The sequence below is a fragment of the Acomys russatus genome, chromosome 7 (genome assembly GCF_903995435.1).
Source record: "Acomys russatus chromosome 7, mAcoRus1.1, whole genome shotgun sequence".
Classification (NCBI taxonomy): Eukaryota; Metazoa; Chordata; class Mammalia; order Rodentia; family Muridae; genus Acomys; species Acomys russatus.
In genome coordinates, this window is record NC_067143.1 from 35,629,908 (window position 1) to 35,648,664 (window position 18,757).

At 47.7% G+C, this 18,757-nt stretch overlaps 1 protein-coding gene and 1 pseudogene across 1 annotated transcript in view; both read right to left on the minus strand.

Moving 5' to 3' along the window:
- Crtc3 (CREB regulated transcription coactivator 3) overlaps nucleotides 1-5,012 on the minus strand; it is a 103,206-nt gene extending 98,194 nt beyond the window's left edge. The window contains exon 1 of the mRNA XM_051148817.1: nucleotides 4,866-5,012. Coding sequence (XP_051004774.1) covers nucleotides 4,866-4,997 — 132 coding nt within the window. The 5' untranslated portion in view covers nucleotides 4,998-5,012. The remainder of the gene's footprint in view (nucleotides 1-4,865) is intronic.
- Nucleotides 5,013-6,618: 1,606 nt separating this feature from the next.
- Nucleotides 6,619-7,068, minus strand: LOC127191937 (histone H2A.V-like; annotated as a pseudogene).
- Between the last annotated feature and the right edge of the window lie 11,689 nt (nucleotides 7,069-18,757).

An 18,757-nucleotide genomic window follows, 5' to 3' on the forward strand; every position in this document is an offset into this window, starting at 1 on the left:
ATTCCAGTGCCAGGGGATCCAGCATTGTCTTCTGGCCCACACGAGCACCAGACACCCATGTGGTATACTCTCATACATGCACATATACATGAAATAAAACTCAAAAAATTTTAATATAAAAAGAAATGTGAGGAGGATATTGCTAAATGATCTCATTTTCCAAAATTCAGAATTGAGACTTTAAAATACAATTCCAATGCTCATTGCTGGCCCTCATTAAACAGATATAAGTATACACACATACACACACACACACACACACACACATACACACACACACACACACCATTTTGGGCAAAGAAAAGAAAAGAAAAATATGTCAGAGACAAAAATAAGAGTGTAGGTTACCGGTTAGTTTGTAGTTTCTGGCATTCGAGTGCAGTGGTTGGGGTTGGGGGTGCGGGTTTCAGGGGTTGTTTTCTTTTGTTTGCAATAGGATAGGCTGACCTCAAATATCCTATGTAGCTGAGGGTGACTTTATATTTCTCATCCTCCTGCCTCAACTTTGCAAGTGTTAGGATTCCAGATATGAGCCACCACATGTGGTTTGTGCTGAGAATCAAACTCAGGACTGGAAAATTCGACTCAAGCACCAAGTGAACTACATCCTCCCTTCAGTGGGTGGTCTCTAAACTCTTCCTAAGCAGCCACTCTCCTGTGGCTACACTCCAAAGAGCCCCAACTTTGTATCATTATCCAGCCTTCCTTCCAGAGCCCCAGGTCCATATAAACAACTGCCTGCTGAAACATGCTTTCTGTGCCTCAGAGGCCCTCAGACTCGGGATCTCCTCACAGCTACACCCTGCTCCTGCCACTTTTCTCCAGGCAGGACCCTGACATGCCTGAAGCCTGGGGACCACATCCAGCCCTCCCTCTCTCACCTTGCTCACATCGCCAAAGCTTGTCCTTACACTTTCTAAGCATCAACCTGTTCACCCTAGTCAACAGCACCAACCCCTGCCTGAGCCTACTGTTACAGCCTCAGAGCATTTTCTCTACTGCGGCCTCCTTCTAGATTCTAGAACTGGAGGGACCCTTTTAGGATGCAAACCTCTTCCATGGCCTACTCTTGTTCTTAGGATCAGGGTCCCCAATCCCATATCTACCCTGTGGTGTTCCCAGAACATCACGTCTCTCTCCTAATCCTGCTCCTGGACCTTAGGATTCTGCCTGAAGCGCATTTCCTTCCCACACACATATCCCCAAATTCCTTCCCCACACCTACCCATCCTGTAGGCATTTAGAAGTGGAAAAGACTTTCTAGCTATACATGCCCAGGGCTCCAGCTATTTCCTTTTTATAACATTCACCAAAATGGGCCTTTACCTCTTTTTTCTTTTTTCTTTTTTTTCCCTTTTGGTTTTTCAAGACAGGGTTTCTCTGTGTAACCTTGGCTATCTGGACTTACTCTGTAGACCGGGCTGGCCTCAAACTCACAGCGATCCACCTGCCTCTGCCTCCCGAGTGCTAGAATCAAAGGCGTGCATTGCCACACCCGGCCCGGCCTTTACTTCTTACATTTCTTCCTTACTAGACCCTACATCAGAAGGCGTTGCTGCTCACTCTCTACAACATCTCGAATAACCATGGTAACCCCAGGCACGCATTACAGATACAGCAGTTGGTGAGCACACTAAGGAGACTGGACACACACACACACACACACACACACACACACACACACACACCACCACCACCACCACCATAAACAGTCCACTCACTATACTGGCAGCATCCAACTCACCAACACAAAAATGAATCAAAACACAGCAGCTCTTCCCAGGCAGACCTGCCACCGCTCTCCTCCTTACCAAGAAGTCCCAGGTACCACAATGGGCAAATCCTCTTGCTACCCCCTTCTCAAAACTTTCTCAATGCTAGCCGGGCGTGGTGGTGCACACCTTTAATCCCAGCCCTCCAGAAGGAGAGGCAGGAGAATCTCCAAGTTCGAGGCCAGCCTGGTCTACAGAGCAAGTTCCAGGTCAGTCAAGGCTACACAGAGAAACCCTGTCTCGAAAAACAAAACCAACCAACCAACCAAGCAAACAAACAAAGCCTTGCAGATTGTTTCCTGATGAAGCTGACCCACTAAAGCTAGAAAGAAAAAAAATTCTCCAAAAGCTAGAGCAGGGGTTCTCAACTTTCCTAATGCTGTGACCCTTTAATATAGTTCCTCATATTGTAGTGACCCCAAACCATAAAAGTATTTCATTACATAAAAGTATTTTCATTTACTTCATAACCGTAATTTTGCCTCTGTTAGGAATCATAATATGAACAGCTGATTTCAACACACACATACAGTGGAGGTCGTGACCCACAGGTTGAGAACCACTGATCTAGAGCCTCCTAGCTACCTGGTAAGCAGTGTTTAAGTTCAGTCCTGAAAGGCTGCCTGTGATTACTCTGAAAACTTGAAACTCAACACAGGCTCTGAGAAGAAAGGGTACCTTGAGCAACTGCAAAGCCTGGCCATCAATTAACATACCTGCTACAAGCAGGAAGGAAAGCCAGTATACCAGGCCCCCAACTACCCTCTAGGAACTAGATGGATTACTCTCCAAATGGGAGCACACTATTACGCTGGAGGACCTGGGAGTTCTTTATGAGAAGCAATCCATTCTGTGATTTCTCTGGGAAAATAAACCTTTAAAATATTAAAATAAGCAAGAACTCCTGGGCATATGCAGGGTTGTTAGTGGTGTGTGTCCCAACACGATAGAAGCAATTAATCAGGGAGAAAACACAAGCAGGATTAACATGCAAATGACCCCTGTACCAGGTAAAGGACAAAGGGACACAATTTTGTAGTAATTAGCAGAAAATAGCTATTGGATTAGCCTATAGGCCACAGTTGATGAGCTCAATTCAATATAGCCACACGGGGAGTCTAAGTTGAGTACAGCAAAATAGCGTTTATAATACTAAATTAAACTTTACTTAGATTTATTGCACTTGTAACCCTGAGTTTATGTTGTACACATAACTGTTTGGTTTATGGGTATAGCGAAGAACTTCACACACAAGCTTATGTGTGAACAGACATGACTAAACTTAAAACTAAGTGAACACGAAGGGTCTCTGAGGACTTTTTGGCTGTTTTTAAAATTTTTGAAGCAGAAACGATGATGCATGCCTACAGTCCCAGCATGTCAAGCTAGAAGCCTTCCGGGCTACAGAGTGCAACCTCGTTTCATAAAAACGAAAATAATGTGTGTTTCTCACGACCTTACCACGAAGGATGATTTAAAGGGGGTCTCAAAAGTCACATGAGTATACAGACACATATGGTATATGTATTTGCGCACAAAGTGCCTCTTAACACCACAACACAGGCCTTACATTCATCCATGGCTTTTACCCACACCTCTGCAACATGTTCTAAGTTTGTCAGGCTCAGTCTGATCAAGGTCACAAACGCAAAGGCCTGTGGATGCCAACTGGTAACGGATGAAGCTGGCCAGGGCATAAGGAAAATTTTTTCTTGAAATTTTCAGTCTTTCTTATCTTTCATTCATCTCTCCATATATTTTCTTGCTTCAGTGTAGCAAGAAGGAAAGCTCAGAAAACATTTCATTTTTCCCTTAACTACACCAAAAGATAACATTATGTAAATACAATAAATGGTCTCCGTGTAAGGGACTATGACAGTGACTGATACGAATTGTATTATAGCAAAATAGGGTTCATACTCCACTTGAGGGTGGTAACATTCAGCAATGTTACCAAGTCTCCCAATTTTTAAAGTAAGTATATTTAGTTTTAAAGTAAGTATATTTAGTTTATGTTATAAATTTATGTTAGCTTAGTTAAAACAAACAAACAAACAAACAAAAACTCCCGACTTAAACCCTGGCAACATATGTTAAGTTCCCGAACACTATGGTGACCAAAATATAGTATGCCTGCTGCCCCTCAGGGTGCAGAGAAACAACCAGTTTGCAATCTGCTCTCACGTCTCTTTCCAGCTGCTCCCCCACCCCAGCATCTTCACAGCCTCCCGGATCTGACAAAGTGCCTTCAATATCAGCACTCACAATCCTCAAGGCTGCCCACTCCTGCGGACCCTCAGCGGTTCTGCACCGACACTCCTGATCTCCATCCTCTGCAATCAGCGGCAGTTGTCTAAGCCTCCCAGGTGTTTGTCCGGACTAGCTCTCCTTACTCATTCCTCTGGGTCCCTCCTCAGGCACCATCTGCGCTGGGCACCCTGTCAGTTCTCGGTAAATATCTAATGCTGAACAAATATACACACGGGACCACGTAAAGCACCCCAAGAGGCGAAGGGGCGGAGGGGGGGAGAAGCTACGAACTCGTCACGGAATCACGTCGTGGTACCAAGTCTCACCCCCCTCTCCCCGGCCAACCCCGCCACCGCCCACTCAGTGGCCAGCCGTCGATTCACTTGTGCGTGCAACGAGCTTCCCCCGGGGGAGGATGTGCGACCCTCGGGCCCCCGAGGCCTTCCACGACGATAGTCAAGGGCTTTAAGCGGTGGATGTCCACGGAGAAGCCGCACCGCCCGAGCCGGGCGCGTCTCGGTCCGGCCTCCGAGCTGCGTGCGATTTCCTCTCGGGGGTCATCCTCTCGCTTAGGCCGCCCGGCCCCGCAGCCCGCCTCCCCGGGCTCCGCCGTTTCCAGCTCACCGCACCGAAGACCCGGCGAACCCCGCACGTCCACCGAGATCGCAAACCGCACTCGGTGTCGAAGGGCCGGCCAGAAGCGAGGCCGCGGCCGCCGGAGACCCGCTCCCCGACCGCGGCCCCCGCCCCGCCGCCGCCGCCGCCTCGGCCCCGCAACCTCTCCCCCACCCACACACACCCCTCCCGCCTCACCGGCCCTCCCGCACCGGCCCTGGCTCTCACCCGCGACAGGGTGAGGTCGGTCATGAGCTGCTCGAAGGCCCGCGTCTCCTCGGCCTGCCGCTGCGTGTGCAGCGCGATCTTCTCACTGAACTTCCGCGGGTTGGCGCTCCCCGAGCCGGGGGAGGCGGCCATGGCGCGCGCCCCGCGCGAGCGGGCCGAGCAGACGGCAGGCGCGGGGTCCCGCGCGCGGCTCGGTCCACCCGGTCGGTCGGTCGGCAGGCCGCCCGAGCCGCCGCCCGAAGCCTGTCCTCCGGCGCGACCCGGCAGAGGAGCCGCCGCGGCCCCACAGCCAGCCAGCGGGCCGGGAGCGCGCCGAGGTCCGCCCCCGCGCGCCGGCCCCGCCCTCTGCGCCGCCTGCCCGGCCTCCCGGCCCCCGAAGCCCGGCCTCCGGCGAGCCGACCCAGGCTGAAGCCACTTCCCCAGCCTGCTTCGGGACCCCGTCACACCTGTAACCCCGTCGGCAAAGCGAAACCGCGCCAAAGCGTGGGAGCCGCTGGGTACCGCTGCCCACGTCCCCCAGCTTTGGGATGGCCTTTGGATTTAAGTGACTTACCGAGAACAGAGTTGTGCCAAATGCACCTACGGTCTTCACGCCAGCGGGTGCAACCTGGTCGACCTCACTTTGAGAGAGTTTAACACAGAGCGGCGCACCTAGGGACTTCTCTGCACCGGCCAGGATGGAGCCTGTTACCTCCTCCTGTCCATCCCGGTTTAGTTTTCTGCTGGCTTTCTGAGGTCACCATCACCTAAGCTGCCTAAGCCTGGATCTCAGTTTCTAACCTTATCTCCTGTTTTACACCGACTAGAGACACTTTCAGGCCTGGAGCGGCCTCTTCACTTCACAGCCCCTTGCCCACATTCTTTGCCAAGGCCCGTCTTCAAAACCCCGGCTTCAGCAGGTGCCAACTCTTTTTTTTTTTTTTTTTTTTTTTTAACGATTCGTTTTATTTTTAGTTATGTGTATGTGGGTATACATATGTTCGTGTGCGTGCAGGCACTCATGGAGGTCAGAGACTCAGGGTCCCACTGGTCTAGGAACCAAACTCATGTCCTCCGCAAAAGCGGTCTTGGACTCTTATGCCTGAGCCATTTCTCCAGCCTTTTAAAACAGCCATTTGCCTCATCAGGTTTCATCCTTTTCAGCCCAGAAGCTGCTTCCAACGTAATCATGCACCAAGATGTCCTGGAGAGTGTTGAGCGTGTCTGTGTTTTGTAAATTAGGATGTATTAGAGACAGGCAGGGAAGTACAGAAAATAACGTTAATAACACCCACGCACCTCGTGATTAAACCATCAAAATATTTTTGTAGAGCCTGTGGATGGTGGTCAGCTGTAGAGCGCTTCTATGACAAGCCTTAGGCCCTTGGGTTTGATTCCAGCACTGCAAATAAAAATTTAAAGGCTTTTGGGGGCCAGCTAGTGACTCATGTGGAAGGAGAGACCTGACTGCTGAAAGTTGCCCTTTGACCTCCACACTCAGGCTGTGGTGAACATATAACTGACGCCCCCCCCCCCGCCCTCCCCACTAAAAGTGGGGCATTTGTTGTTGTTGTTGTTGTTGTTGTTTGTTTTGGGGGTTTTGTTTGTTGTTTGTTGGGTTTTTTAATTTTGTAAAAAAATTGTTTTATCAATTTTATTTTTGTATAAAACAAAGGGCAAAACCTGGCCAGTCAACATAAGACTGTGACCACAGGGAAAGGGACTTATCAAACATCATGAGTCTAAAAATATACAAATATTTCTTTTATCTTGTCTATAGCAATTGTCCATGCTTTCCCATCGAACTGTTCTTAAGAATTCCGCACACCCACTGGTGTCCTCTGTCGCAGTTACAGACAAGGAGGGAGAACAGGTTGGTCAGCTCACTTCCGAGGTGGTGTGGAATCCTGCCGCCCGCAGCGATGGTAGCCTTGATAAGTGAATCCAACTCCAACTCCTCGGACTGCAAGCTGCAAGTGACGTGGAGTGATGCGCTTTACTTTGAGATCTTTAGAAGCGTTACCTGCCAACTCCAGCATCTCAGCTGTGAGGTACTCCACAACTGCCGCACTGTGCACAGCAGCAGTGACACCCGCCTTGTGCTGCATGTCTTCACGTGTCTGTGGACGCGGCCCACAGGAAACTGCAGCCCAGCTCTCTGTGAGCGAGACACCGTCTTGGCCTTGGCCTTGCCACTATCTTTCCCAGCTTTGCCTCCAGCCATGGTCTCCCAGTGCCGCCCAGTGCCACCCGTTTTTTGTTTGTTTTGTTTTGTTTTGTTTTGTTTTGTTTGAGACAGAGTTTCTCTGTGTAGCCTTGGCTGCCCTGGACTCGCCTCATAGACCAGACTGGCCTCGAACTCACAAAGACCCACCTGTTTTCTGCCTCCCGGGATTACAGCATGAGCCACCACGCCCCGCACTACACAATAAAACTTTTTAAAAAATAATTTCGCTTCATATATTTGGATATTATATTTTTTTAAAGCCCCACTCTCGTTCTTCTTTGTCTCCATAAAGAGTAACTATGTTCATGTTGTCTTTTCATTACTGTTCATATTTTTCAAAATTAACATATACTGAGCATACTGTTCATGTTTTATGCCTTTATTGTATATGACTTATTAAACCAGTTACTGTATGTGGAAAATGAAGTTTTATGTTTAAAGTTTGTATAAAAATGAATCTGGGACTGGGCATGGTGGCTCACGCCTGTAATCCCAGAACTCAAGGAAGCAGAGGCAGGTGGATTTCTGTGAGTTGAAGGCCAGCCTGGTCTACAAAGTGAGTCCAGGATAGTCGAGTCTACACAGAGGAACCCTATCTCAAAAACAAAAAAAACAAAACAAAACAAAACAAAACAAAACAAAACAAAAAAACCAAGGCTGGGTATTATGGCATATCCCAGCAGTGGAGAGGTGGAGGCAGGAGGATCAGGAGTTCAGGGTCATCTCTGGCTGCACAGAGAGTTGGAAGCCAGCCTGGATATATGAGATCTTGTCTCAAAACCAAAACCAACACCAAAACAAAACAAACAAACAAACAATACACACACACACACACACACACACACACACACACACACACACACGACATACAACTTTTTTTATTTCCTGTGATTTTTTTAATGTGTTTTATTTTTAACATCTATTTATTCATTTATTGTGTGTGTGTGTTCACATGTGCCAAGTTGAGTTTGTGGCACTCGGAAGACAACTTGCAGAAGTCGGTTTTCTGCTTCTACTCTTCAGGTCCTCTGTGTCTAACTCAGGTTGGCGGCCAGCACCTTTGCCGACTGAGCCATCTCACCAGTCCTTAGATTGTCTTGTTATAATTAGGCTTCTATGTCTGCTGTATTTGTCCTGCCCACAATGCTTGTTTTCATGTTTTGTATTTCTTAATTTTTATATGTATGTGTGTGTGCTTGCATGAGCTTATGTGCAGGATCTGTGTGTAGGAACCCTTGGAAACCAGAAGAGGGCATCAGATCCCCTGGAACTGCAGTTACAGATGGTTGGGTGTGAGCTGCCACATGGGTGCTGGAATCCCGACCATCTGCAAGAACAGTCAGTGCTCCTAACCACTGAGCCATCTCTCCAGCGCTATCCATACTTTTTCTTCTGTCACACTAAGTTTAGTTTCAAACAACTGGACTAGGCTAGGCATAGTGTCATACACCTGAGATCCCAGTACTTGGAAGGTAGAGGCAGGAAGACTGCAAGTTAGAGGCCATTCTGGGCTACATAGTGAAACCCTGACTCAAAAAAAAAAAAAAAAAGGCGAAGTACACACAGGCTAGAGAGACAGCTCAGTGGGTAAGAGCACTTGCTGCTCTTTCAGAGGCCCTGAGTTTGGTACCCAGCACCCAAATTGGGCATTCACAGGCACCTGTAACTCCCTTTCCAGGGGATCTGATACCTTTGACTTGCATAGGCACCTGCACTCATGTGTGCATGCCCACACAGAGACACACAGACACACAATTAAATATAATCAAAACAGAAAAGCCGGGCATGGTGGTATATACCTTTAATCGAAGCCCTTGGGAGGCAGAGGCAGGTGGATCTCTACCAGACCAGCCTCCATTCTAGCCAGTTCAAGTAGTAAAGGAATTGCTTAAAAACCCATTTGGAGGGCTGATAACAAACAGACTCTGATTTTGAGGGCCTGGCTGCAGAAATGAGCCAGCTTCAACTACAGTCCATCAACCACAGTCTAAAAATATTAAGTGGGACATTCCAAAAAATTAATAATTCATGAGTTTTTCACTGCTTGCCAATCGGAAGAGCGTGATGGTGTCATCTCACGAATGGGTGGGAGGCCTCCACATGCCTGGCATCCTGGTGCTGTGCAGACCACCTGCCTGTTTCTCTCATTTGATTTGGAATCTATTCGCTCTATTTCTAGTCTTCTTATAATTAACTTGTTTTAGTTTTTTTTAAAGATTTATTTATTATGTATACAGTATGCATCAGATCACATTATAGATGGTTGTGAGCCACCATGTGGTTGCTGGGAGTTGAACTCAGGACCTCTGGAAGAGCAGTCAGTGCTCTTAACTGCTGAGCCATCTCTCCAGCCCAGTTTTTTTTTTTTTCCAGTGAACCTAGCATCTTGCACATGATAGGCAGGCCTCTACCACTTAGTCACACCACCTAAACTTAAATTTTAATCCAATAAATAAATTGTTTGAAATTGCTTAGAGTGAGTTTAGAGGCAGTTCGAGGCCAGCCTGGTCTACAAAGCGAGTCCAGGACAGTCAAAGCTACACAGAGAAACTCTGTCTTGAAAAACCAAAAGAAGATGCTTTGCTATTTTACACCCAATTTTTACCAGTTTTCTCTGCTTCCATTCTTCCAATGCCACTAAATGATCATATCTGATAAATCAGTATTAAGTGTTTACAGAGTATACTATGATTCTGTTTTGGTATATTTTGGGGGAGGAGTTAAAAATGGAGGGCTAACCAGTAAACCCCACAACCTAAGTCTAACTCTTGCACAAGTGCCAAGGCACACACATACCCACATGATAAATAAATAAATAAAATGAAAATATGCATAGATGGGTAGCTGTGTGGCACATGCCTTGAATCCCAGCACTTGGGAGGCAGAAGCAGGAGGATCTCTGTGAGTTCGAGGCCAGCCTGGTCTACAGAGTGAGTTCCAGGCCAGCCAAGGCTACACAGAGTAATCACGTGTCAGAAAAATAAATAAATAAATAATAAAAAGAAAAGAAAAAGTATGCATGGAGGCTGAAGAGATGGATCAGTGGTTAAGAGCACTGGCTGCTCTTTCAGAGGACCCAGGTTCAATTCCCAGCACCCACACAGAGGCTTACAATCGTCTGTAACTCCAGTAAGTCCCATGGGATCTGATACCCTCTTTGGTTGGCCTCAAGTAGTACATAGACATATAACCAGGCAAAACACACATATACATAATTTTGTAAACATTATATATTTTATTAATATTTTTTCTCACACACACACACACACACACACACACACACACACAAATGCCACCTCAACTGGGGTTGTAGCTCAGTAAGTAGAGTGTGAACCCTTGGCAGCTTCAGGACTGCTACTCTAGAGATGATTGTTTAAAACCTTTTTATTTTGCCCAGGTACTCAACTGTTAACTGATTAAAGAAAAGAAGGAGGAGGAAGAGGGGGAAGAGGAAGAAGAAGAGGAGGAAGAGGTTGAGGAGGAGAAGGAGAAGGAGGAGAAGAGAGGATGTGTGTATGGGAATAGGAAGACTCCTGAGAAATTTTATCTTCCACTTTACACATTTCCAAGATTTCTATGTTTTCTTTTCTTTTCTTTTTGTTGCTGCTGTTGTTTGAAACAAGGCCTTGAAACCCTGACCCTCCTGTCTCTACCTCCAATTTCTGGCATTATAGACACGCACTATTAATGCTTGCATTTTATTTGTTTATTTGTTGTATTTAATTTTTAAAACTTTATTTATTTATTCACTTTACACCCCATAGTCCCCTCCCTCCTCTCTTTCTGGTCCCCCCCTTCCTCCTTCTCTCCCCCTCCTCCCTTCCTTATTCCTCAGAAAAGGGGAGCCCCCACCATCCCTGCTCATTAAGTCCCATCAGGACTGAGCAAGTCTTCTTCCCCTGTGGCCTGGCGAGGGAGTCCCACCAGGGGGATGTGATCAGAAAGCAGACAACAGAGTCCCTGTCACAGACAACCCCCACTTCCCTTACTAGAGGACCCACATGAAGCCTGAGCTGCCCATTGGCTACATCTGTGTAGGGGGCCCGGGCCCAGGTCCAGTCCATGCATGGTCCTTGGTTGGCATTTTATTTTTTTAACCATTGTGTATTCAACTGTACATAATGATGGGTTTCAGAAAGACAGTTTCTTCTGAATATGTCATGTTACTTTGACTGTATTCCTCCCCTGTTGTTCCTCTTCTGCCCCTACCAGTTCTCATATCTGGACTTTGTGTCTCTGTTTACTTGTTTACTGTTATTTTTCCTTATTATCAGCTCTACCTATTTATTGTTGGGAGTGTGTGGAGCGTGCAATGAGCATGTATGGAGGTCATCCAACAACTTGTGGAAGGCAGTTCTCTCCTTCCACCTTGTATGTGCCAAGGACTGAACTCTGCCAGGCTTGGCAGCGAGCCCCTTTGCTCACTGAGCCCTCTCACTATCCTCATATTGACTTTCTGAGGCAGGGTCTTAAGGATCTCAGGCTGGCCTCCACCTCGCTAGGTAGCCAAGGATAATCTTGGACCCATCTTCCCAGCTCCGCCACCCAAGTGCTGGCATTACAGATGGGCATAAACATACCCAGTTGTTGTGGTACTGAGGGCACAGCCCGGAACCATGGAGGGGTGGGGGTGGGGCAAGCACTCTACCAACTGGGCTATAGCCCCAGTATTCTGGGTGGGGGTTTTTTTCTGTTAGTTTGATAGTTATTACTTTATAGATAATCCCTGTCTTCTCTTTGGTAAAGGGATGACAGATGTTGAACTAAATTGTCCTTTGGCTTTTGTTTTTACCTTAAAATGTCCACTCTCCAGCAAAGCCATCTTTGGACTAAGTCATTAGTCTCACCAGGCCTGTTATCCTGACCACCACCATGCCACCTTGCTTCCTCTTCCTCCCTGCCCCTCCCTCTCTTTTTCCCCTTTCCTCCTACCTGCCTCTTTCACTTTTTGCTTATTTACTTACTTACTCACTTATTTATTTGTGTGTAAGTGTTTTTCTTGCTTTTCTTTAGACATACCACCAGCATGTTTTGCCTGCAGAGTCCAGAAGAGCCTTAGTATTCCTGGAACTGGATTCACAGAGGGTTGCTAGAGATCCAGCAGGTGCTGGGACCCAAATCTGGTTCCTCTGCACAAGAGCAAGAGTGCTCCTAGCTACGAGCCGTCTCCCCACGCCCCTTCTTTGTTTGGTGTGTGAGTACACGTGTATGGCCGTTCCTGTATATGTGGGTGCACATGTGTGTGCCTGTGGGGAGGCCAGAGGTCAGTCTAGGTGTTTTCTTAACCTGGTAAACCATACCAACTGGGCTCCACTGCAGCTCTTTTGCCCACGCCCCCCAACCAATGCCACCTTGGATAGTTGTTTCTCCTTAGACAATCTGATCATCAGTTGGATCTTTAGGAAAATTGAAGTATAAAGAGCTTGTTTACTTAAGAGTATATTTCAATCTAAAGATCACGTTGCTTGAGACCGGATCTCTCACTGGGACCTGGAAGATTCTGATAGGCTAGAGTGGCTGGCTAGTCAGCCCCAGGGATCTGGCTGTTTCTGCTTCCAGTTCCTGAGTGGTGGGGGGGATGGGTGCGGGGGGGGGGGCTAGGAAGCACATGCAGGCACACCCCACTTTGTTGCTGTTGACTGAGAGTGCTGAGGAGCGAGCCTAGGTTCCCCCCTGTGCTGCAAGCACTTAACCAGACTGCGCAGTCTCCTCGATCCCAGATCCTCAGCTCTTACCCATAGATTCAGGGCAGGCAAGATAGCTCCGTGGGTAAAGGCACGGACACCACACCTAACAACCTGACCGTCCCTGGGACCCACGTGGTGCAAGGGAGAGACCTGACCACCCCCACCCTAAGTTATCCTCTGAGCACCATAGCCACATCCTCACACACACTGAACTAAAAAAAAAATAATAATAATAATAATAAAATAAAGTAACTTCAGGTTAAGGAAAGGTCACTTTCCCACAGTTCAGTTCTCTGAAAGTCACAGGAGGGAGGCGGTTCCAGCTTTACCATCTGTCTTCCTCATCTGTCCTCTTTTAATAGGTCCACAGCCTCCAATGAGCGTCCTCCTCTGTCCTTTTCCCACTAACAGAACTTCGAGTCTGGCAGTGAAGACTGGTATGTGGGCACCTTGGGATGGCGTGAGAGCTGACGATGCAATTGGCCTTTTATAGAAGTTATTGTTGTTATTATTGTTGTTGTTGTTGTTTTGAGACAGGGTTTCTCTGTGTAGCCTTGGCTGTCCTGGACTCACTTTGTAGACCAGGCTGGCCTCGAACTCACAGAGATCTGCCTGGCTGAGTGCGGGGATTATAGGCATGCGCCACCACACCCGGCTAGAAGTTATTATTTAATTCACGTCACACCGCTCTTTCTATTGCGTGTCTGTTGATGCCTCTCTAGAGCTTGCCGCCACCATTCAGAGCTATGTGTATCTACAGTAACAAAGGCCAGAGGCCGTGATTCAGGAAGTTTATTAAGCATGCTCCCCTCAAGCCCCGGGCCTGGGGGTGGCACCTAGGGCCTTGTCTGTAGTAAGCCAGCGCTCTCCCACAAGTATGCAATATTCATACCACAGATGTAAAAAGTATGTTCCTAGGAAGCGAAAGACCAAATTCAAGACCAAAGGCTATACTTTACTTTTTAATGTTTGTGTGTGTGTTTGTGCAGGAGTGTCTGTGGAGGCCAGAAGAGGGCGTCAGAGCTCCACAGCTAAAGTCACAGGCTGTTGTGGAGCCGCCCAATGTAAGTGCTGAGAACTGGACTCACTTCCTCCCCAAGAGGAAAATGCTCCTAAAGGAAAAGCTGTGTGCAGTCTTCCAAAGGGCGACTTTACTGTTTGTTTGTGACGGGGTCTGCTTTAACCCAGGCTGGCCTGGAACTCTGAGGGTGACATTGAACTACTGATCCTCCAAAACAGGTGGATGCCACTGCACCTTGTCAGTGTGGTGCTGAGCCAAGGTCTACTACCTTCTGAGAAACACCCCCAGCTCAGCTTGATTGACTTGTGTGCCCTCACAGTGGGGTCTGAACCCAAGGCCTTCTGCATGCTGAGTCAGCAAGGACAAAAGTTTCTTAAGCAAACTTACTAAAACTATCAGAAAATTGCAGCACGGAGTCTAAAAATTATTCACGAACCTAAGATACAACTGTGCATTTTTTCCCCTTTTTGTTTTCTAATACCATTTATAGTCTACAGTTCATCCTAGCTTCTTCCACGATGGTTTCAAAGTGCCCCCCACTCCCAGCATGACTTCCTCTGACAGACTGTAAGGTTTTGGAAAGAGTCAGAAAGATGAAAGTGTGGGGACAGAGGAGTCTGAGGAAAGCATGCTGGGTGGAGTACAGTGGGCCTCATAACTCTTTGACTTCGGCTTTCCTCACATTTTTATTGTTACTGGTTTTGTTCCTTATTTATTTTTATTTTAGCTGAAGACAATTTTATTAAAGTGTGAGAGGAAAAACAGTAGGGCCAGCAGGCTGTAACTCTGGGCAGCTGTAGAGAGAGGGGGATGGAGAAGAGGAAGAGAGCTATGTCTTTGAGTAAAGGGCAAAGAAAGCAAGCAGGTTAGCGATGGAGGTCGGTAAGCTGCTGAGAGGGGGTGGTAGGGCAGTCTTCGGAGAAAGAGTGAGAAAGGCCATAGTGCAGGATAAGCACAGTTAAGACTTGGGCGGGTGTTCAAAGAAGAAAGAGACAGAGGGAAAAGAAAGAAAGAAAGAAAGATCAAAGTTTGGGGGCTAAGAGGGATGACACAGTGGTTGAGAGCACAGACTGCTTTTGCAGAGGACCATAGTTCAGTTCCCAGCACCCAGATAAAGTGACACACAACTACCTAAGACTCCAGCTCCAGGGGATCCTGTGAGCTCTTCCGACATCCATAGGCAGCCGTGCTGGTACACATATGCCCTGCCGCTCCTGCTCCTGCCCGCAGATGCACAGGCACACACATAACCAAAAATAAAAAATAAGTCTTTCTAAAAATACACAGCCTCTTAGGTATTTAACCACCTGCTCCATAACGGAGGAGAGAGAAATGCTCGTTGGCACAGGAATCCAGGGCCCATTGTTTTTCCTACCATTGCCAGCAAATAGTTCTAATTCCCTAATATGCCTAGAACTCACCCACCTCTTTGCATCCTAACACCCAGGGCAGGCCACCAACCCTTTCCCTAACTGAGACCTTAATTGGTCCGCTTGTGTATCAGCCAGGAAACAGGTGCCATCCTCAAAGGGAGTAATTTGAAGAGAAGTTAATTAAGAGGCAGGGAGGAGCTTAGGAATAACGCAGCAGCTTCCCCCGGGGGCTAGTTACAGCAAGGATTGTTAGTTGCAGCCCCAAGGGTCTTAGGGAGAGATTGTTTCCTGCTCTGGGGAGAAGGGAGTGTTTGGGAAAGCTGCCTGATAGGAACCCTGGCTAGAGAGAGGAGCCGGTTCACAGTGACCTGGCAGAACAATCCTGTCCTCTCCACTCTCCTAGTAACGCACCCCATTGGCCAAGCTCAGCCAGAAGCTCCAGGGGGAAAGTGATGATTGTCCCATGTCCTGGGTGGCTTCCCAGGGCACAGGAGAAGGGAACCACCTGTCTTGAGTCCAGCCTCCCGACCGACCTGTAACCTCCCCCCCCCCCCCCCCCGTCAAATTTCTGAAATGACTCCGAGCCTCTCTTGCTCTTTGAATTCATCAATTGCTCAGAAGGGACTGGGTGGTGCAGAGCCAGCTCAGGAGAGATTGCCCACACTTCCCCCAACTCTGCATTCGCTGGCCAGTGCACAAGCTCAGGGGAACCAGGAGCAGGGAAGGGTCACAGAGTCCCAGGAAGCAAGCGTCTGGAAGGCCAGCCTGCAGAGGCAGAGGCTTTTGGGGACAGCTAGGTGGCATGAAGCTTAGCAGGAGCTGTACTTCTGAAGTCTGTACCATTTACCAAAGCAGCAATGCTGGTTACTGCTCAAGCCTTTTTTTTTTTCTTTCTTTCTTTTCTTTCATGAGTGACATCTATATTAAAATGTCTTTTTGTTGAATTCACAAAGCATTTTTCTCTTTAAAGTTTTTTCCCCTGTTGGGAAAGCTTAGAGCTGGGTGTGCTGGTCCATGCCTGTAATCCTATCAATTGGAGCCTGAGGAAGATTAGGCATTCAAGGTTCCCACCCCCACCCCCCTCCCACCCCCACGCCAATACATAATGAGCTCCAGGCTAGCCTAGGCTACAGGGGGCCCTCTTACTGCCCTCCCAAGGTATACATATAAACTACAGGAGTTTATAATGACACTTTGTTTTCCAGAGCTGAGGACCAAACCCAGGGCCTTGCGCTGGCTAGGCAAGTGCTCTACCATTGAGCTAAATCCCCAACCCCGACACTTTGTTTTTTTGTTTTTTTTTTTTAAGACAGGGTCTCAGGTTGCCTGATCCTCCTCTCAGCCTTCTAGGACCAGAATACAGGACTGTTAGCGAGATGCTATATTCAGATGTGCTCAGAATGATTTGTTGTTGTGTGTTTGTTGCTGTGTGTTTGCTTTTGAGACGTGACCTCTCATGCCCTAGCCCTCATATGTACATTTTTCAAAATGTGCATATACACAAGTGTCAGGGGACACACAAGTGTCAGGGGACACTCAAGTATCATAGCACGGGCTGGAGAGGTGGCGCAGTGGTTAAGAATGTTGCCTGGTCTTCCGAAGGTCCTGAGTTCAATTCCCAGTAACCACATGGTGGCTCACAACCATCTATAGTGAGATCTGGTGCCCTCTTCTGGCCTGCTAGTGTATGTGCAGGCAGAATGCTGTATAATAAATAAATCTTTTTTTTAAAAAAAGTGTCATAGCACATGTGTGGAAGTCAGGGGACAACTTGCAGGAGTTAGTGCTCTCTTTCTGCCATGTGGGCCCTGAGTGTCAAACCCATTATCTGGGTGGCAGCAGGCACCTTTCCACACTGAGCCATCTTGCAGGCCTTTATTCTAACCTCCCAATTTTCTGCCTTACAGAGGTGTGCCATGGTGTCTGGCTTATGCAGTTCCCAGGGCTACATACATGCTAGACAAGCACCATACCAGATAAACTACATCCCAGACCATCCATAATTATTTTATTTTACACAAAATTCGTTACTTACTTTTTTTTTTTTTTTTTTTTTTTACCGAGACAGGGTTTCTCTGTGTATCCTTGGCTGTCCCGGACTCTCTTTGTAGACCAGGCTGGCCTCAAACTCATAGAGATCCACCTGCCTCTGCCTCCTGAGTGCTGGGATTACAGGCATGGGCCACCTTGATCAGCTCTGAAAAAAAGGAATTCTGACACTGTTAACTGCTAATAAGAAATCTAGTCAGCCAGTGCAGTGGCACACGCCTTTAGTTTCAGCACTTGGGAGGCAGAGGCAGGTGGATTTCAGAGATTTAGGCCAGCTGGTCTATAAAGCAAGCTACAGGTCAACCAAGGCTACATAGTGAGATCCTGTCTTACAAACAAACAAACAAACAAACAAACACCAAACAGAAATCTATGCAGCCAATCACTTGTTGATCTTTTAGGCTAAGACAGTGTGAAAAATGGGGTCAGCCCCTGTCTGCAGCTGCTCAGCCCCAGGAGAAGCCAGATGAGGCACTTGTGTGAAGATCTTTTTTGGGGGGTGCTTCAGATCACACCCAGGGCCTCAGAGGGGCTCCACAGCTGCCCTACCACTGAGGTCCACGTGGAGTGAACTCTCCTGGAAAGCGTTGTAATGAAGGAGTCGAGTTGGCCACCCTGGAGCCCCTGACATGCCGGGGAAATCCTGACACATTCTTGCCAGAAGGTCGACACTGAATGACCCCCAGAGACGTTATAAGAAATCCAGGATGGGATTCTATCCAGAGGTCCATCATCAGATATCCGTGAAGAGATAACCGAACCGGAGAATTTAAAGAGAGAGGAATTTCAGAAGCTTATCAAATTAGACGTAATGTGTGATTTTTATTTTTTGGCAAACCTACAAACTGTTTAGATGGTCTAAGATGAATATGAGTGGAGAAATTTAAACACTGATTTCATGGGTATTTGTGTGTGTGTGTGTGCGTGTGTCTGTGTGTGTTGCATGTACTTGTTAGTGTGGACCATGAAGACCAGACGTCAACCTAGGTGCTTCTTCTCCTCTTTGGTCTCCACCTTTTACTTTTTGGGACAAGGTCTCTCACTGAACTCTACGTTCACTGGTTCGGCTCAGTTGTCCGGGGTTACAGGCACATCCTGGTTCTGGGGAGCTGAGCTCGGGAACTCATGCTCTCTTGGCAGGTCCCTTGCCTGTTGGGCCATCTCCTCAGCCCGTGCCTTAGTTAGTGTTTGGTCTGATAATACTGTAGGAATTCTTACTTGATTTTGTTCACTCGCTTCCTCTTCTTTATCAATAAGAGCAGCTGCGTAGTTTGTTGTGGGGAGTTGTCCTGTTGAAATCCAAAGTGGCTAGCAGCACCCTTGGGCTCCATGCACCAGATGCCAGGAGCGGTCCTTCTTAACCTCCAGATTTTGCAAAGCATCTGTTGGAAGGTGAGACTGCTCCTATTGAGAATCTGTGTCAGAGACACATCCTAAATAGTTATATATCAGGGACTGCCAAAATAACCACGGGGGTGGGGCATAAGTGAAACTAATTTGACTTGACCGGGTGCTGGCAGTTTTCCAGGCCAGATGGCCGACATGTGGGAGGTCAT